General features: G+C 51.0%; 1 protein-coding gene across 4 annotated transcripts in view; it reads right to left on the reverse strand.

Moving 5' to 3' along the window:
• CTIF (cap binding complex dependent translation initiation factor) overlaps positions 1-12,498 on the reverse strand; it is a 295,461-nt gene that overhangs the window by 176,946 nt on the left and 106,017 nt on the right. For all 4 annotated transcript variants that reach the window (XM_029922254.1, XM_029922251.1, XM_029922252.1 and 1 more), the window contains exons 4-5: positions 4,444-4,517; positions 3,136-3,240 (exon numbers count right to left, since the gene is read on the reverse strand). In XM_029922254.1, the coding sequence (XP_029778114.1) occupies positions 3,136-3,240; positions 4,444-4,517 (179 nt within the window). The remainder of the gene's footprint in view (positions 1-3,135; positions 3,241-4,443; positions 4,518-12,498) is intronic.

Raw genomic sequence — 12,498 nt, forward strand, 5'->3', positions numbered from 1 at the left:
TAGGGTGCCCTCACCCCGAAGGCCATCTCTCCTCTCTGCCCAAGGAAAAATGACCTCAGGAGTTTTGGTGGATCCCACACAGACAGGATGATGGAAAAAGGAGCCGTGGAGAGAGGCTGAAGTCCCCCGGAAGAGTAGGAAGCATGTGATGGGTCTCTCCCCAGAAAAATATACACAAACATGATTTTGCATGAAAGTTTAAGGGGGTTAAACTGATTCACAGATACTCTGGTGTGATGACCTGGGCAAAGGATGGCATCAGAAGGCCTTAAATCATGGCTCTTCTTAGGCAAGTGAGTTGGCCTGTCTGAGCTCTATTTCTCTAAAAGAGACAAGAGGCTCTCCCTCCCCAGGCGTTTGTTCATGACTCTGTGCTGGTGGGAGCAGGGTGGTCAGAGAGGGGGTGCCCACAAGGGCGAGCTGGGGAGCAGGTGAGATGCAGTGATGTTTAACATAACCAACGCTACCAGTTATGTTTAGATCTGAAGTGACGGGGGAGGGGGTGGACAGGGAGGAACTGGAAGGAAAAGTAAAAGCCATCAGTAGAATAAAGAAAAGGAGAACAACAAATGTTGGCAAAAATGCGGGAAAGCCCTGGTGGGAATACAAAATATTCAGCCTCCGTGTGAAATAGTTTGGCGGTTACACGAAAACTCAAAACATGGAATCACCATGTGTGGTATTGTGATTTATACCAGATATATTTTGTCTTGGTCCCCAGTCCTGGTATAGTACTCCTCAAATCCTTGGAATTTCCTAAGTGAGGACAGAAGTTAAAGGTGCCTTTTGTTAATGAGGTGATTTTTGGGAAAAAAAAAAAGCACCCAGGGAATCTAAGGGAGGGAGCTGGTTCAACCATGTGATTGGAGCATTAGAACTTTCAGTCCCTGGGGCGCCTGAGTGGCTCGGCCGGTTAAGCCTCCGACTTCGGCTCAGGTCATGACCTCACGTTTGTGGGTTTGAGCCCCATGTCAGGCTCTGTGCTGACAGCTCAGAGCCTGGAGCCTGCTTCGGATTCCGTATCTCCCTCTCTGTCTCTGCCCCTCCCCCCTCATGCTCTCTCTGTCTCAAAAATAAATAAAACATTTTAAAAGTTTATAAAAAAAAAAAAAAAAGAACTTTCAGTCCCAATCCTGAACTCCAGGGAGGGAAGAGGGGCTAGAGAGTCAATCATTCACCAATGGCTGGTGATTCGCTCACTCATGCCTGTGTAATGAAGCCTCCTCCCGCACAAAAAACCCAAAGGAGGGGCTTTGGGGAGCACAGGAGATTCTGGAAGGGTGGCATCCTGGCGAGGGCGTGGAAGTTTGGCATCTTTCCCCATCCCATGTCTGATGCACCTCTTCCAATGGGCTGTTCCTGAGTTCTATCCTTTTATATAAGCCAGCAATCTAGCGGGTACCATGTTTTCCCGACTTCTGTGGTCTCCCTCCCAAATTAACAGAACCCAGGGGAGGTCGCTGGAACCCCAATCTATAGGCAGGCATCTGAAGCACAAGTGACAGCCTAGACTTTGGACTGGCATCTGCAATGGGGAGACGGGGCAATTTGTAGGACTGAGTCCTCAACCCAGGGGGTCTGATGCTGTTCCCAGGTAGATGGTGTCAGCAGGGGGCTGAACTGTGGGACGCTTCACTGGTATCAGAAAACTGCTTGGTGGCATTGGAAAAAAACACACACATCAGAACTGGTGTCAGAATTGGACCATGTGATTCAGCAATTCCATTTCCCAAGCACCTGCCCGAAAGAACTGGAAATGGGGACTCAACAAATACTTGTACATGAATGTTCATAGCAGAATAATTCACGATCGCTGGAGCATGGAAAGAACCCAAATGCCCATCAGCAGATGAATGTATAGACAAATAGTGACAGGCCCACATGATGAAATAGTATGCAGCCACGGAAAGGAACGGAATGCTGATACAGGACACACATGACCCCACTTACATAAATAACCAGAAGAGGTAAATTCACAGAAACAGAAAGCAGACTGGCGGGTGCCAGAAATAAGAGGGAAATGGAGAATAACTGCTTAGGGGATACTGAGTTTATTCTGGGGTGTTGAAAATGTTTTGGAACTACATAGAGGTGGTAGTTACAAAATATTATGAAAATATCAAATGACACTAAACTGAACACTTTAAAATGGTTAATGTGGGGTGCCTGGGTTGAGCATCTGACTCTTAGTTTTGGCTCAGGTCATGGTCTTGTGGTTTGTGAGACTGAGCCCTGTGTCAGGCTCCATACTAACTTGCTTGGGATTCTCTCTCTCCCTCTTTCTCAGCCCCTGCCATGCTTGAGCTCATATGCATACATACTCTCTCTCAAAAATAAACTTAAAAATAGAAACATCAAAAAAATATTTTAAGGGGCACCTGGGTGGCTCAGTCAGTTAAGCATCTGACTTCAGCTCAGGTCATGATCTCGTGGTTCACGAGTTCGAGCCCCGCATCAAGCTCTTTGCTGACAGCTCAGAGCCTAGAGCCTGCTTTGGATTCTGTGTCTCCCTGTCTCTCGGTTCCTCCCCTACTTGCACTCTGTTTTTCTCTCTCTGTCTCAAGAATAAATGTTAAAAAAATTTTTTTTAATATTTATCCCCGTGTCCGTTCTATTCCTATCCTGAGGTCAGCCCCGGCCCTGACACATCATTAAGAAAGCAGGTAGCACTGATACATGAGACAGCCCAGGATAAAATCAAGCACACCAGTGCTTCTCAAAGTGGGGTCCCTGAACCAGCAGCACCAGCATCCCCTGGGAACTTGTGAGGAATGCACATTCTCAGGCCCCACCCCAGGCCTCTCGAATCAGAGTTCAGGGTGTTGAGGCTGTTTTGACAAGTCCTGATCAAATATGGGAGCCACTGCACTAGGTCACTGATAAGCAGAGCCACGGTTGGAGGTCAGGAAGAGGTGCTGGCGGTGAGGACGGAGAGGGCTGGGCAGTGAAGGGTGGAGGGGGTCTGCAGAGAGGCCAGTGAGCCCGCAGGTCTGGGTGGAGAGCAGTTCTGGTGACATCGGCCACCTGTGTGTTCCAGTACAGCAGAGATGCCTGGCGCCCAGGGGAGGGCCGCTCTCTGCCCCAGAACAGCTGTAACCCTACCCACCCCTATGTAAGAGCCCATGGTCACCTTACCCTTCCCGGTCGATGTGTGGCAGGGTTGGCTTGGGTGTGTGTCTCAGCTTCCGGTGAAACTGCGTGAAGTCCAGCTTTTCGGGCTGCAGGTCCCAGGTGGCACCACTAGAGGGCGAGAAAAGGTGAGAAATGTGAGGCAAGGGGGAGACCAGCCTGGTTACTGATGGAACCAGAGAACTGGGCACAAGCCCGGCAGAGCACTTCCTCACAAAGGGGTGGGCAGGATGGGGAGGGCACCCACCAGCCGAGGGCAGGGTTGACAGAGACGCCTCACTCAGAATGGAGCTGGCGGTGTCAGCTCTGTGTTCAAATAGTGGGGCAGGAGGCTCACCTCTCCTCGACCCTGCTGTCCAATAACACATGCCTATGAAACATAAGTGTGGGTTTGATGCCTACTCTACAGTGGCTCCCCTAAAATGCTTCAGAGTTTGCTTTCAGAAGGCTGTCAGGAAAGGAGGCCAAAAACCTGTCACTAGAGCTTCTGATAATAGCACAAAATGGTGGCAAGTCAGTGGGGCAGGAGGTTGAGTCCCACAGAGTCCCAGTCCCCAGAGACCAGAGTGTTTCCATCCTGGGAAAACCGGAGTCTGAGCCACAGGTGTGCCTAGAGCATGTCCAGTGTTGGCCAGCTCCTAGGCCACGGGCAGAGTGGAGCTAAAGGGCCACATCCATCCGTAGCCCCAAGCCATCACTCCCCAGAGGAATGAACCTATAGTAGGTGCCCATTGGCAAACCTCCCAGGAGCACCATATTCTCATACTGGGGAACCCTGGCCAATACCTGTTCTTCCAACCCGGCTCATCAGGAACTTTCTAGAAATTGAGTCACTGACAACCCTTCCTTCCCCTAGACCTCTCTGCAGCCATTGTCCCCAAAGCTCTGGTAAAGGGGAGTATCTGCAGCCACAGTCATGTGTCCCCAGCTCTGAGACGGTGTCAGCCATGTGCCATTCTCCTTTGCTTTTCCAACCACTAGTCCATCCCTTTGCCTTATCTCTGTCTCCCCCATGGTTAGACTGTTAGCGTGTGTCTTCCCCTCAACCCTCTCTCTGCCTCCTCTTCCTTCTCTTTCTCTTGGATGGTCTCCTCTCATTTTCCTTCCTTTGATCTCGTTCTCTCTCTCTCTGACCTCCTTCCTCAGCAGCCTCATCCTTTCTACCTCACCCTCTCTTTGTTTCTCTTCACTTCTTGATCAAAGAACACTCAACATTTACTCAACTTCCAAAGACCCCATGGGGCTTCTATAAGGACATGAACCTGGGGTCCCAGCCAGAAGTATACGCCACAGACAAGAGGAAGAAAAGCTTACCTGAAGGAATCAAAGGTGTTGGCAGCCCAGATATCCGTGCCCAGCATGTCCAGAGAGTTGTCTTTGCTGCCATTCTGGAAGAGATGGGATGAAAAAAGGGGGCATTATTTGTGTGGTCAGGATGCTGAGAACACGTGGCCGAAGGCCTAATCCCAGAGAGGTCTGCAGAGGCGGCCCCTCGGGTTGGTCATTCTGGGCAGCTTGTAGGCTGGAGAAGGCCGCTGCAGTGAGCATCTTGGCCAGTGCACCCAGCAAGTCACAAGGACCCCTGCGCGCCTGCAGTCCCCCCCAGGTACAGGCCCTCACTTTGGGTGTCTGACAGAGCTACACTATCAGGTACAGAAATAGCCTGGGGCTCTGCTGCCCCCAGCCCATGGCTTCCTCAAAGCTACCACACTGATGAGCTGCTGTCACCATTGCCAGCCCCATGGCCGTGGCTTCTTCCCAGGCAGAGGCTCTGGAAAACCAGACACACTGGCAGGTCCGTGTTGGGTAGCTGACTTCCTCTAGAGTTAGCCCCACTTCTTGAAATCAGGTGGCCCTGAGAAGCCCCCATTGACCAAGGCTACACCAGGGATTAAATTCTCTAAGTCATCTCCGCTCCAATCTTTGTCCTCCAATGTCCCCTACGTGATCCATCCCATAGACAGCACTGTATTTCATCCAGTTTCTATAATTTGGCTCCTCTGCCCCTTGGTTGCCAATCTCCCCAAATTCTCTGACAACTTGCCGTACTCCTGATGCCCTCAATCCCCCATTTCCCCTACGTCCTGCTTTCATAATCACACTCTTTAAAATCAATACTTCCGCGTCCGGGACAGCTGGACGTCCTGACCCAGGCTGTCACTCCCAGGTATGAACACAACCAAAATGCGCACAGATATTCGCCAACAGTACAAGGCGCACAGACGTACAGAGCAGCACTATTCACAACAGATCCCACTGGAAGCCCCGTAAATGCTTGACCAGACACGTAAACCGTGGCACATTCACATACTGGAATATCGCACAGTGGGGAGAATAAACATATTAAAACAACATGCAACAGCATAAATAAGCCCCCCCCCCAATGTAAAGAAGAACAAAAGAACCCAGGTACAAAGAAAAGTACCAACTCTAAGATTCAATTCATATAAAGTTCAACAACAGGCCAACTGTGGAAACAGAATTCAGGAAGGGGACCCCAGGAGGGTCCTGGGGGGCTGGTAATGCTCTGTTTCTTGATCTGGGTGCTGTTTACACACGTGTGTTCAGCTTGTGAAAACCCACTGAACTGTACGCATGTGATATGTACACTTTTTTCCCATGTGTGTTAGGCCCTCCTGGTCAGATCCCTGATAGTGTCCCCAGTCTTTGTTTTTAGGACTGATCCGTCCCCACACCTGCCACTTCTCAGGTCCACTAGCTCCTACCCTGGATGATCTTCCTTTGAGACCTTTCCATGGTAGGCCTAGGCAGACACTAAAGACACAGAAGTGGGGGAGTCACAAGCCCTGCCTGCAAAGAAAGGTAGGTGTGCAATGACACACATGTAATAAATAATAACAAGACAGTGTGATATGTGCACTGATTCAAGAGGCCATAACAGGACCAGAGCACAGGCAACTTTGCTGAAAGTGAGGCAAGCAGAGGGAAAAGCAGAGAAGGGGTCTCCCTGGCAAAGGGGACAGCATGTGGGAATGGCCGCACCCAACAGGGCATTGTGGGTAACTTTAGGGCCTCTGGGTTTGCACAGGGGAGCACAGCAGCCCAGAGAGTGTCCCAGGGTGCCAAGTGGGTGAGTTGGTGGTCTCCAACATCAACCACTCTGTCCTGGTCAGGGCCTACTAGGTGCCCCACGAGTGCTCCTCAGTGACTGTTGGGGTTGAGTTGTGAACCCCCTCCCATTCATATGTTGCAGTCCTAACCTCCAGTACCTCAGAATGTCACTTTATTTGGGAATAGGGTCGTTGCAGATGGAGTAGTTAAGATGAGGTCATATGGGCGGGCCCTAATCCAATACTGCTGGTCTCATTATAAAAAGAGAAAATTTGGACATGGAGACAGACATGCACAGTGGGAGGATGCCATGGAATATCGGAGTCACATTGCCACAAGCTGAGGAACCACTACGGGCTGGGAGAAAAGCCTGGAGCAGATCCTCCCTTGGTGACTTCACAGGGATCCTGGCTTTCCCCACACCTGGATTTCAGACTTCTGGACTCCAGCACTATAGGACTGGTGATACCTTTCACTGGGTTAGTTAGTGTGCAGGTCAGAAGTGTGGAATCAGCAGTGCTAGCAAATGAATATGGCGATCAATCACCTGTCCCTCTACAAACTCCCTTTGCGAGGGTGGTCAGTCATGTTCCTTCTCCTGCAGTCAGCAGGCACCCCCCACACCAACCCCAGGACCTTCTCACATCCTGGCACCCACACTGTCCATGTAGGGGTAGGGTCTCCCACGTCCTGTGAACAGAGCAGCCCAGGCCGGCTCAGGCTTGTCTCTGACCTCCCAATATCCACCTCCCCCGGAGCCAGCCCTGAAAAGTCCCACCTTCTATCTTCCCTGGTGGCGACTCCCCTGCAGACCACAGCCAACATCACCCTAGAGCCTGCTGAACAAAGCCCCAGTGGACTAGAAATGGACATGCACCAGGCTCAATGACTCCACTTCTGCCTCTCCCAGCAACCAGAGACACCAGTGCCTCGACAGGGAAGCCCCATGACTTGGGGAATTGGTGTTGTCTCGATTCTCCTCGTCCTCAAGCTGGCCAGAGCCGGTAAGCACGCTCCCCTGCCTGCTGCGTCGTACTCAGCATGCCTGCCTCACCAGCTCTCATGTGGAAACCAACCTAGTTTCCAGAGAGAGAAGTTTGCGGGTGCATTCCAGCTTTGAATTGATCTGAAGGAAAGGGAACACACTGGCCCAGCCTCCCCACAGAGGGGCCCAATGCCTGGACCTTCACAGACACCAGGAGACAAAGAGGGGGTGGTGGGGAAAAGAGAGAGTGCTAAATAGGGCGCTTAGGGGACACAGGGGAAGGGACCTCAGACCTCATCAATAAGAGGACTGGCCCTGCCTGTGGCACCACCAGAGCCCTAAGTTCTAAGTGACAAAACTTTCTGCTCCCACCATGCCCTGAGAGGCCCCACAATCCTCTCTTGTGAGTCGACAACCTTTACTCAGGGCCATAACCTCTCCATATGGTGCCACACGGCGGCTCTGTGCTTCCTACCCACAGCTGTTCAGTCCTGCATTCCTGCAATCCATTTCATTACTGACAGTGACCTCTCAACCCCATCTTGCTCCTTCCAAGTTTGGCTCCTCCGAGAGGCTCATGTGACCACCCAAACTGCAGTGACCTTGCTCTGCCCTAAACTAACCATCCACGCAGGTGGACTGCGGCAGCTCTCGCTCCATCTGCTTATACTGTCCCCTCTCCTGCACCAGATCAGGGACACTGGCTGGCGGGCACCTCTCTGGGTCCCCCAGGACTCCACGCTCAGTGCCTAAGAAGTGTCTGCGGAACTGACTTTCACTTCAATCTGACTTTCGCTTCAGTCAACTTTCACTGTCTTCCTCTTGTGACCTCAGTGGAGTCTAGCCTTGAGATTTAAATAAAGAGCTCTCTGAGAGTGAAAAGCTGTAAGCTGCAGATTGGGTCCTTCTGACCCAAGTATGCTGCCACCAAGCCCTCTCCCGTGAGTGGCAGACATCACTAATCAATCATGACATGATTTACAGCCCTCAAATCAGGTGACCCCTAATGTTCCAGGACCACCCCCTCCCTCCCTCCTTGAGTTGCCTCATCACCTTCCCATCACAACTCCTGGTGCCAGGCTTGCTTCAGTGCAACTTTGAAATCACACGTGACTAGACAGGCTCACTTTCTATCAATCAACTCCCACGAGGGGACAGCCCCCAGGCCTCCTGAGATGCTAGCTGGTGTGTTCACAGCACCCTTCCCAGACCTCAAACCTAATTATCCACGGGTAGAGTGCTTCAATGCAAAGGTCAATAGACACAAAAAAATTCAAACGAATAAATAAATCCTGCTTCTGAAGCATGTGCCTGAGACCTCGCCCAGAGTGAAGTTCAACGTCCTTCAGAAGAGCAACACGAAGTCTCTCTCCCTGATCCCTGACCCTTTAAATACCGACCCAGTCTGGCACTTACCGATTCAGCTTTAGGGGAGTATTGCTTGTCATCACTGCCTTATAAAAAGGTTAAAATTCCCTGGTAAGTTATTTCTTTTCCCAATTTTTCCTACTCTGATAAAAAGGCATATAACATAAAATTGACCAGCCTAACCATTTTCGGGTATGCAGTTCAGCGGTGCAGCCGTCACCACCATCCATCTCCAGAACGCTTCTCACCCCCTAGAAGGGAAGCTCTGACCCCACTGAACACTGACTCTATCGCCCCTCCCCCGGGCCCTGGCCCCCACCACCCTACTTTCTCTCTTATGATTTGTGTGATTCTGAGCACCTCACGCAGGTAGAATCATACAGTACTTGTCATTTTGTGACTCACTGACTTCGCCTAGCCTAATGTCCTCAAGGTTCAACCATGAGCCCAGGTAGACTGTGAGCCCCTTGACTACCTTCCCCCCTTCTTGTGCCTCCATAGTGGCCAAGACAGGCACACAGTATGTCCACCTCCAATGCCTGCCTGCCAACTGATTAACCAGACTCTCCCCTGTATGTGGAGGAGGCACAACCCTCCGGGTGTCATGTCTGAAGGACTGATTCACAGATTAGGATGTAAAGATTAACTTACCGTCCTAGGATTCAAGGACACTGAAGAGTGAGGAATGTGGGCAGGAGAGAGAATGACACAAAAAAGCGAAGGGAAGGTCACAGCCAGGAAAAGAATCATGTGGACGGCTCCCCTGCAGCTGTGACATTCAGCAGCCCTTGGAGGGGGTGAGGGCACTGGGCAAGGGTGAGGACCCCCTGGCGGCTGCTGGAGGAGCCGAGGCCGAGCAGCCTGTCTGTGCTGAAGCAGAACAGGAAGGTAGCCCCACTAACAGGTGAGAGGGCAAGTCTGGAAAAGCTCACAGTGAAAGTCCTGCTCACAGGGGACGACCTACTTATCATCGCTCTATTTGACACAGTAACTGCGGCATTCTACACAACTCGGGATGTTTCCTCAGAGTGCGTTGCAATAGAATATGACAGGCATATAATCATGGCATGCAGCCATTTCTCAACAAGGACTGGAGAAATTGCCTGGCACTTGGAAGCAAAATCAATCTCTATCAAATCTCAGCCCAGAGAGGGAAGAACGTCACCTGCTGAGCCTTCCTTTGTTGTCTCTCATCAGTGCCGAGGTGGTAGCCCAGCCAGTGCCTGGAGGGGCCAGACTGAGGGTGACGGCAAAACTGGACCGCCAGGAACCAAGAGCTTCACACACCCACCCCCTGTGCCACAGCCCTGGGCTGGCGGCCTCTAAGCTGACCATGAGGTCACTTTGCCACGGGGCTCCAGATCCTGCCAAAGCCCTTAGAGTGCCCGGGTATTCCCCCTTTCTTGAGTTCTGGACACCAGTCCTCAAACCTTGCAACTCCCAGCGCACGCGTGTGCATGCAGGCCACCCGTTCCACAAACCCTGTATTATTACAGAGGAGTTACAGAGGAACAGGAGCTTGCAGACAGACAGACAGACCCACAGACAGGCAGACTGCAGTCTGACTTCTAGAACCTCACCCTGGAGCCAGACCCACCTCTCTGTCCAAACCACGCCCACCCCTTATTCACACTGAGAGGAGCCGCATGAGAGGCAAGGACAAGCAGAGGACAGAGCAGAGGGTGACCAGTGCTTGGCTTGTCCCCAGGCTGGAACCAAGGCCCCTGCAGGCACACTACTAACGCATGGTGAAGGGCTCTGAAGTCACGCCAAGCTACCCAAGATAGGGGCTTATATTCCCCTTTGGACCCTTCCTCTCTACAGGCCTGCATTTCCTCGAATGATGCTAGCGTTCCAGGAACACATAGCTCGTCCGACACTTCCCGACGCTTTGACTGTTGTGCTTCCCAGTGGTGTTCTAGAAACTTGAATCCACTGGCTCTGAAATGTCAACGTGCATCAGAATCCCACGGGGAGAGGAGCACTGCTAGGTTAAATTTAATGCAGCAGGGTGGTCCATGGAACACACTTCTAGAAACACTGGATGTTCAAAGGGTTTGGTGGGGGAGAAACGAGTTCAAAAAGGCTTCCCTGTCAAATGTTTGGAACACATTGAGTTAAAAGATTGTTGTTGTCTTTTAATGTTTTTTTAATGTTTACTTATTTTGAGAGAGAGAGTGGGGAAGAAAGACAGAGGAAGAGGGAGAGAGAGAATCCCAAGCAGGCTCTGTACTAACAGACATGGGGTTTGAGCCCACATCTGTGAGATCATGACCTGAGCCGAAATCAAGAGTGGGATGCTTAACGGACCAAGCCGCACAGGTGCCCCAAAAGATTGTGAAATAAATTACGTTTATCGCAAAACTTCTCGGGGATGTTCTTCGTCTTAGATGGATGTTGACTCTTCAAATGGATGTTGACTCTTCAAATAAGTGGCAATATAGCCATTTCTTTGGCCAGAAACTCACCCCATCCTTCCCTTTATTCCACAGAGAATTGTGCAGAACTAGGGTTCCAAAGAACCTACTTTGGGAAATGGTCCTCTAACACTCTTCCTCAATTATTCTGCATCGCCTCCATTAGGAACCTGGCTTTACTTTTTGTTGTATCCCTCCTCTCACTTACGTCTCATTCTAGCCATGGGACCCAGCATTGTTCATTGAATATTCTTCAGCAAGGACTTGGGCGTCCAGGCACTGAGAGCCCACCACAAAACTGCACTGCCATCTTCAAGAACACCTTCCGGTTTGCAATTCCTGTGACTAGAGCTCTTCTCTGAGCCCACTCCCTCCCCAGCCCTGAGGTCACCCAGGCTTTGCCTCCTCAGGTTGCTTGCTGCAAGGCCATGGTTCTAAGAAGACTAATCAGAAGCAACCACCCCTTTCAGTGGATCACTTTTAGCACTTAAACGCTGCCGAATCCTTCACAACAGGCCCTTTTCCCAGCAATTAGGGGGCCTCATGCCAGTGTGAACTGTGCTGTTCTCAGAACAGATCACAAAGGGATAATGAGCACTTTAAACCATGTGGAAAAAGAAATGGAAACAGCCTGCCTATGGGCGTGGAGACTGGGGCCGCCTGAGAGCCTGGCCGGTGCATCGCTACCCCCAGCTTGGGCAGTCTGGACTCGGGCAATGACCACAGCCAACTATCGCTGACACAGCACTCACTGAAAGCCGGGCACCCTCTGAGCACTCCACATTGGTAACAACCCTAGGAAGTACCATTTCACTGATGAGAAAATTGAGGGTCAGAGAACTTGAGTATGTTCAGAGAGCTCATTCCCAGGATGGGAATGGATACAAGAGTGTGGCCCAGAGTTTATGCTCTTAACCGTTGCACCATGTGGTTACATTATTCAAATAAACTGTGACCTCATTGGAGATTGCTATGATGCAGTCAGGTATCCATTCCCTCCAGACATTTGGGTTCTCTGAGTCCATCTCTGGTGACATTTGGGAAGATAGTGCTGGAGGAGGGAGCAAATTGCCTGCAGTGAAGGTAAGAGGGAGTCTGGGGGTGTGACCTGGAATGTATAAAGAAGGGGGGGCTCTGTACCTGAGTGAATGAAATGAGGTGGGAGTGGGTCACTGCACAGTAGAGAAATATGCTAAGTCAGGAGCAATGGGAAAATAAATCCTCCTCTGTGCTGTTGGGTTTTCTTTATTAGTACACAACGGTAGAGTGATTTACATGCCTGTGTGTGGGCATGTAATGTGTCGACAATTCCAGGCTACAAGGGTTTAGAAACTAAGCAGAACTTGATGGGCTAGGACAGCACACAGGAGGAGAAGGACTGCTTCCATTACTGTGAAGGTCACACACAGGTGATGTTCTAACTAGAGGAAACTGAGGCATGTCAGTCTGGATTTCCCCCAGCTTGTCTGCTGTTACTCAGCTGTGCCAGGGGACACTGAGGCAGGGGTGGCCAGCCTTTGGTGTTGG

This window comes from Suricata suricatta, chromosome 14 (assembly GCF_006229205.1).
Source record: "Suricata suricatta isolate VVHF042 chromosome 14, meerkat_22Aug2017_6uvM2_HiC, whole genome shotgun sequence".
NCBI lineage: Eukaryota > Metazoa > Chordata > Mammalia > Carnivora > Herpestidae > Suricata > Suricata suricatta.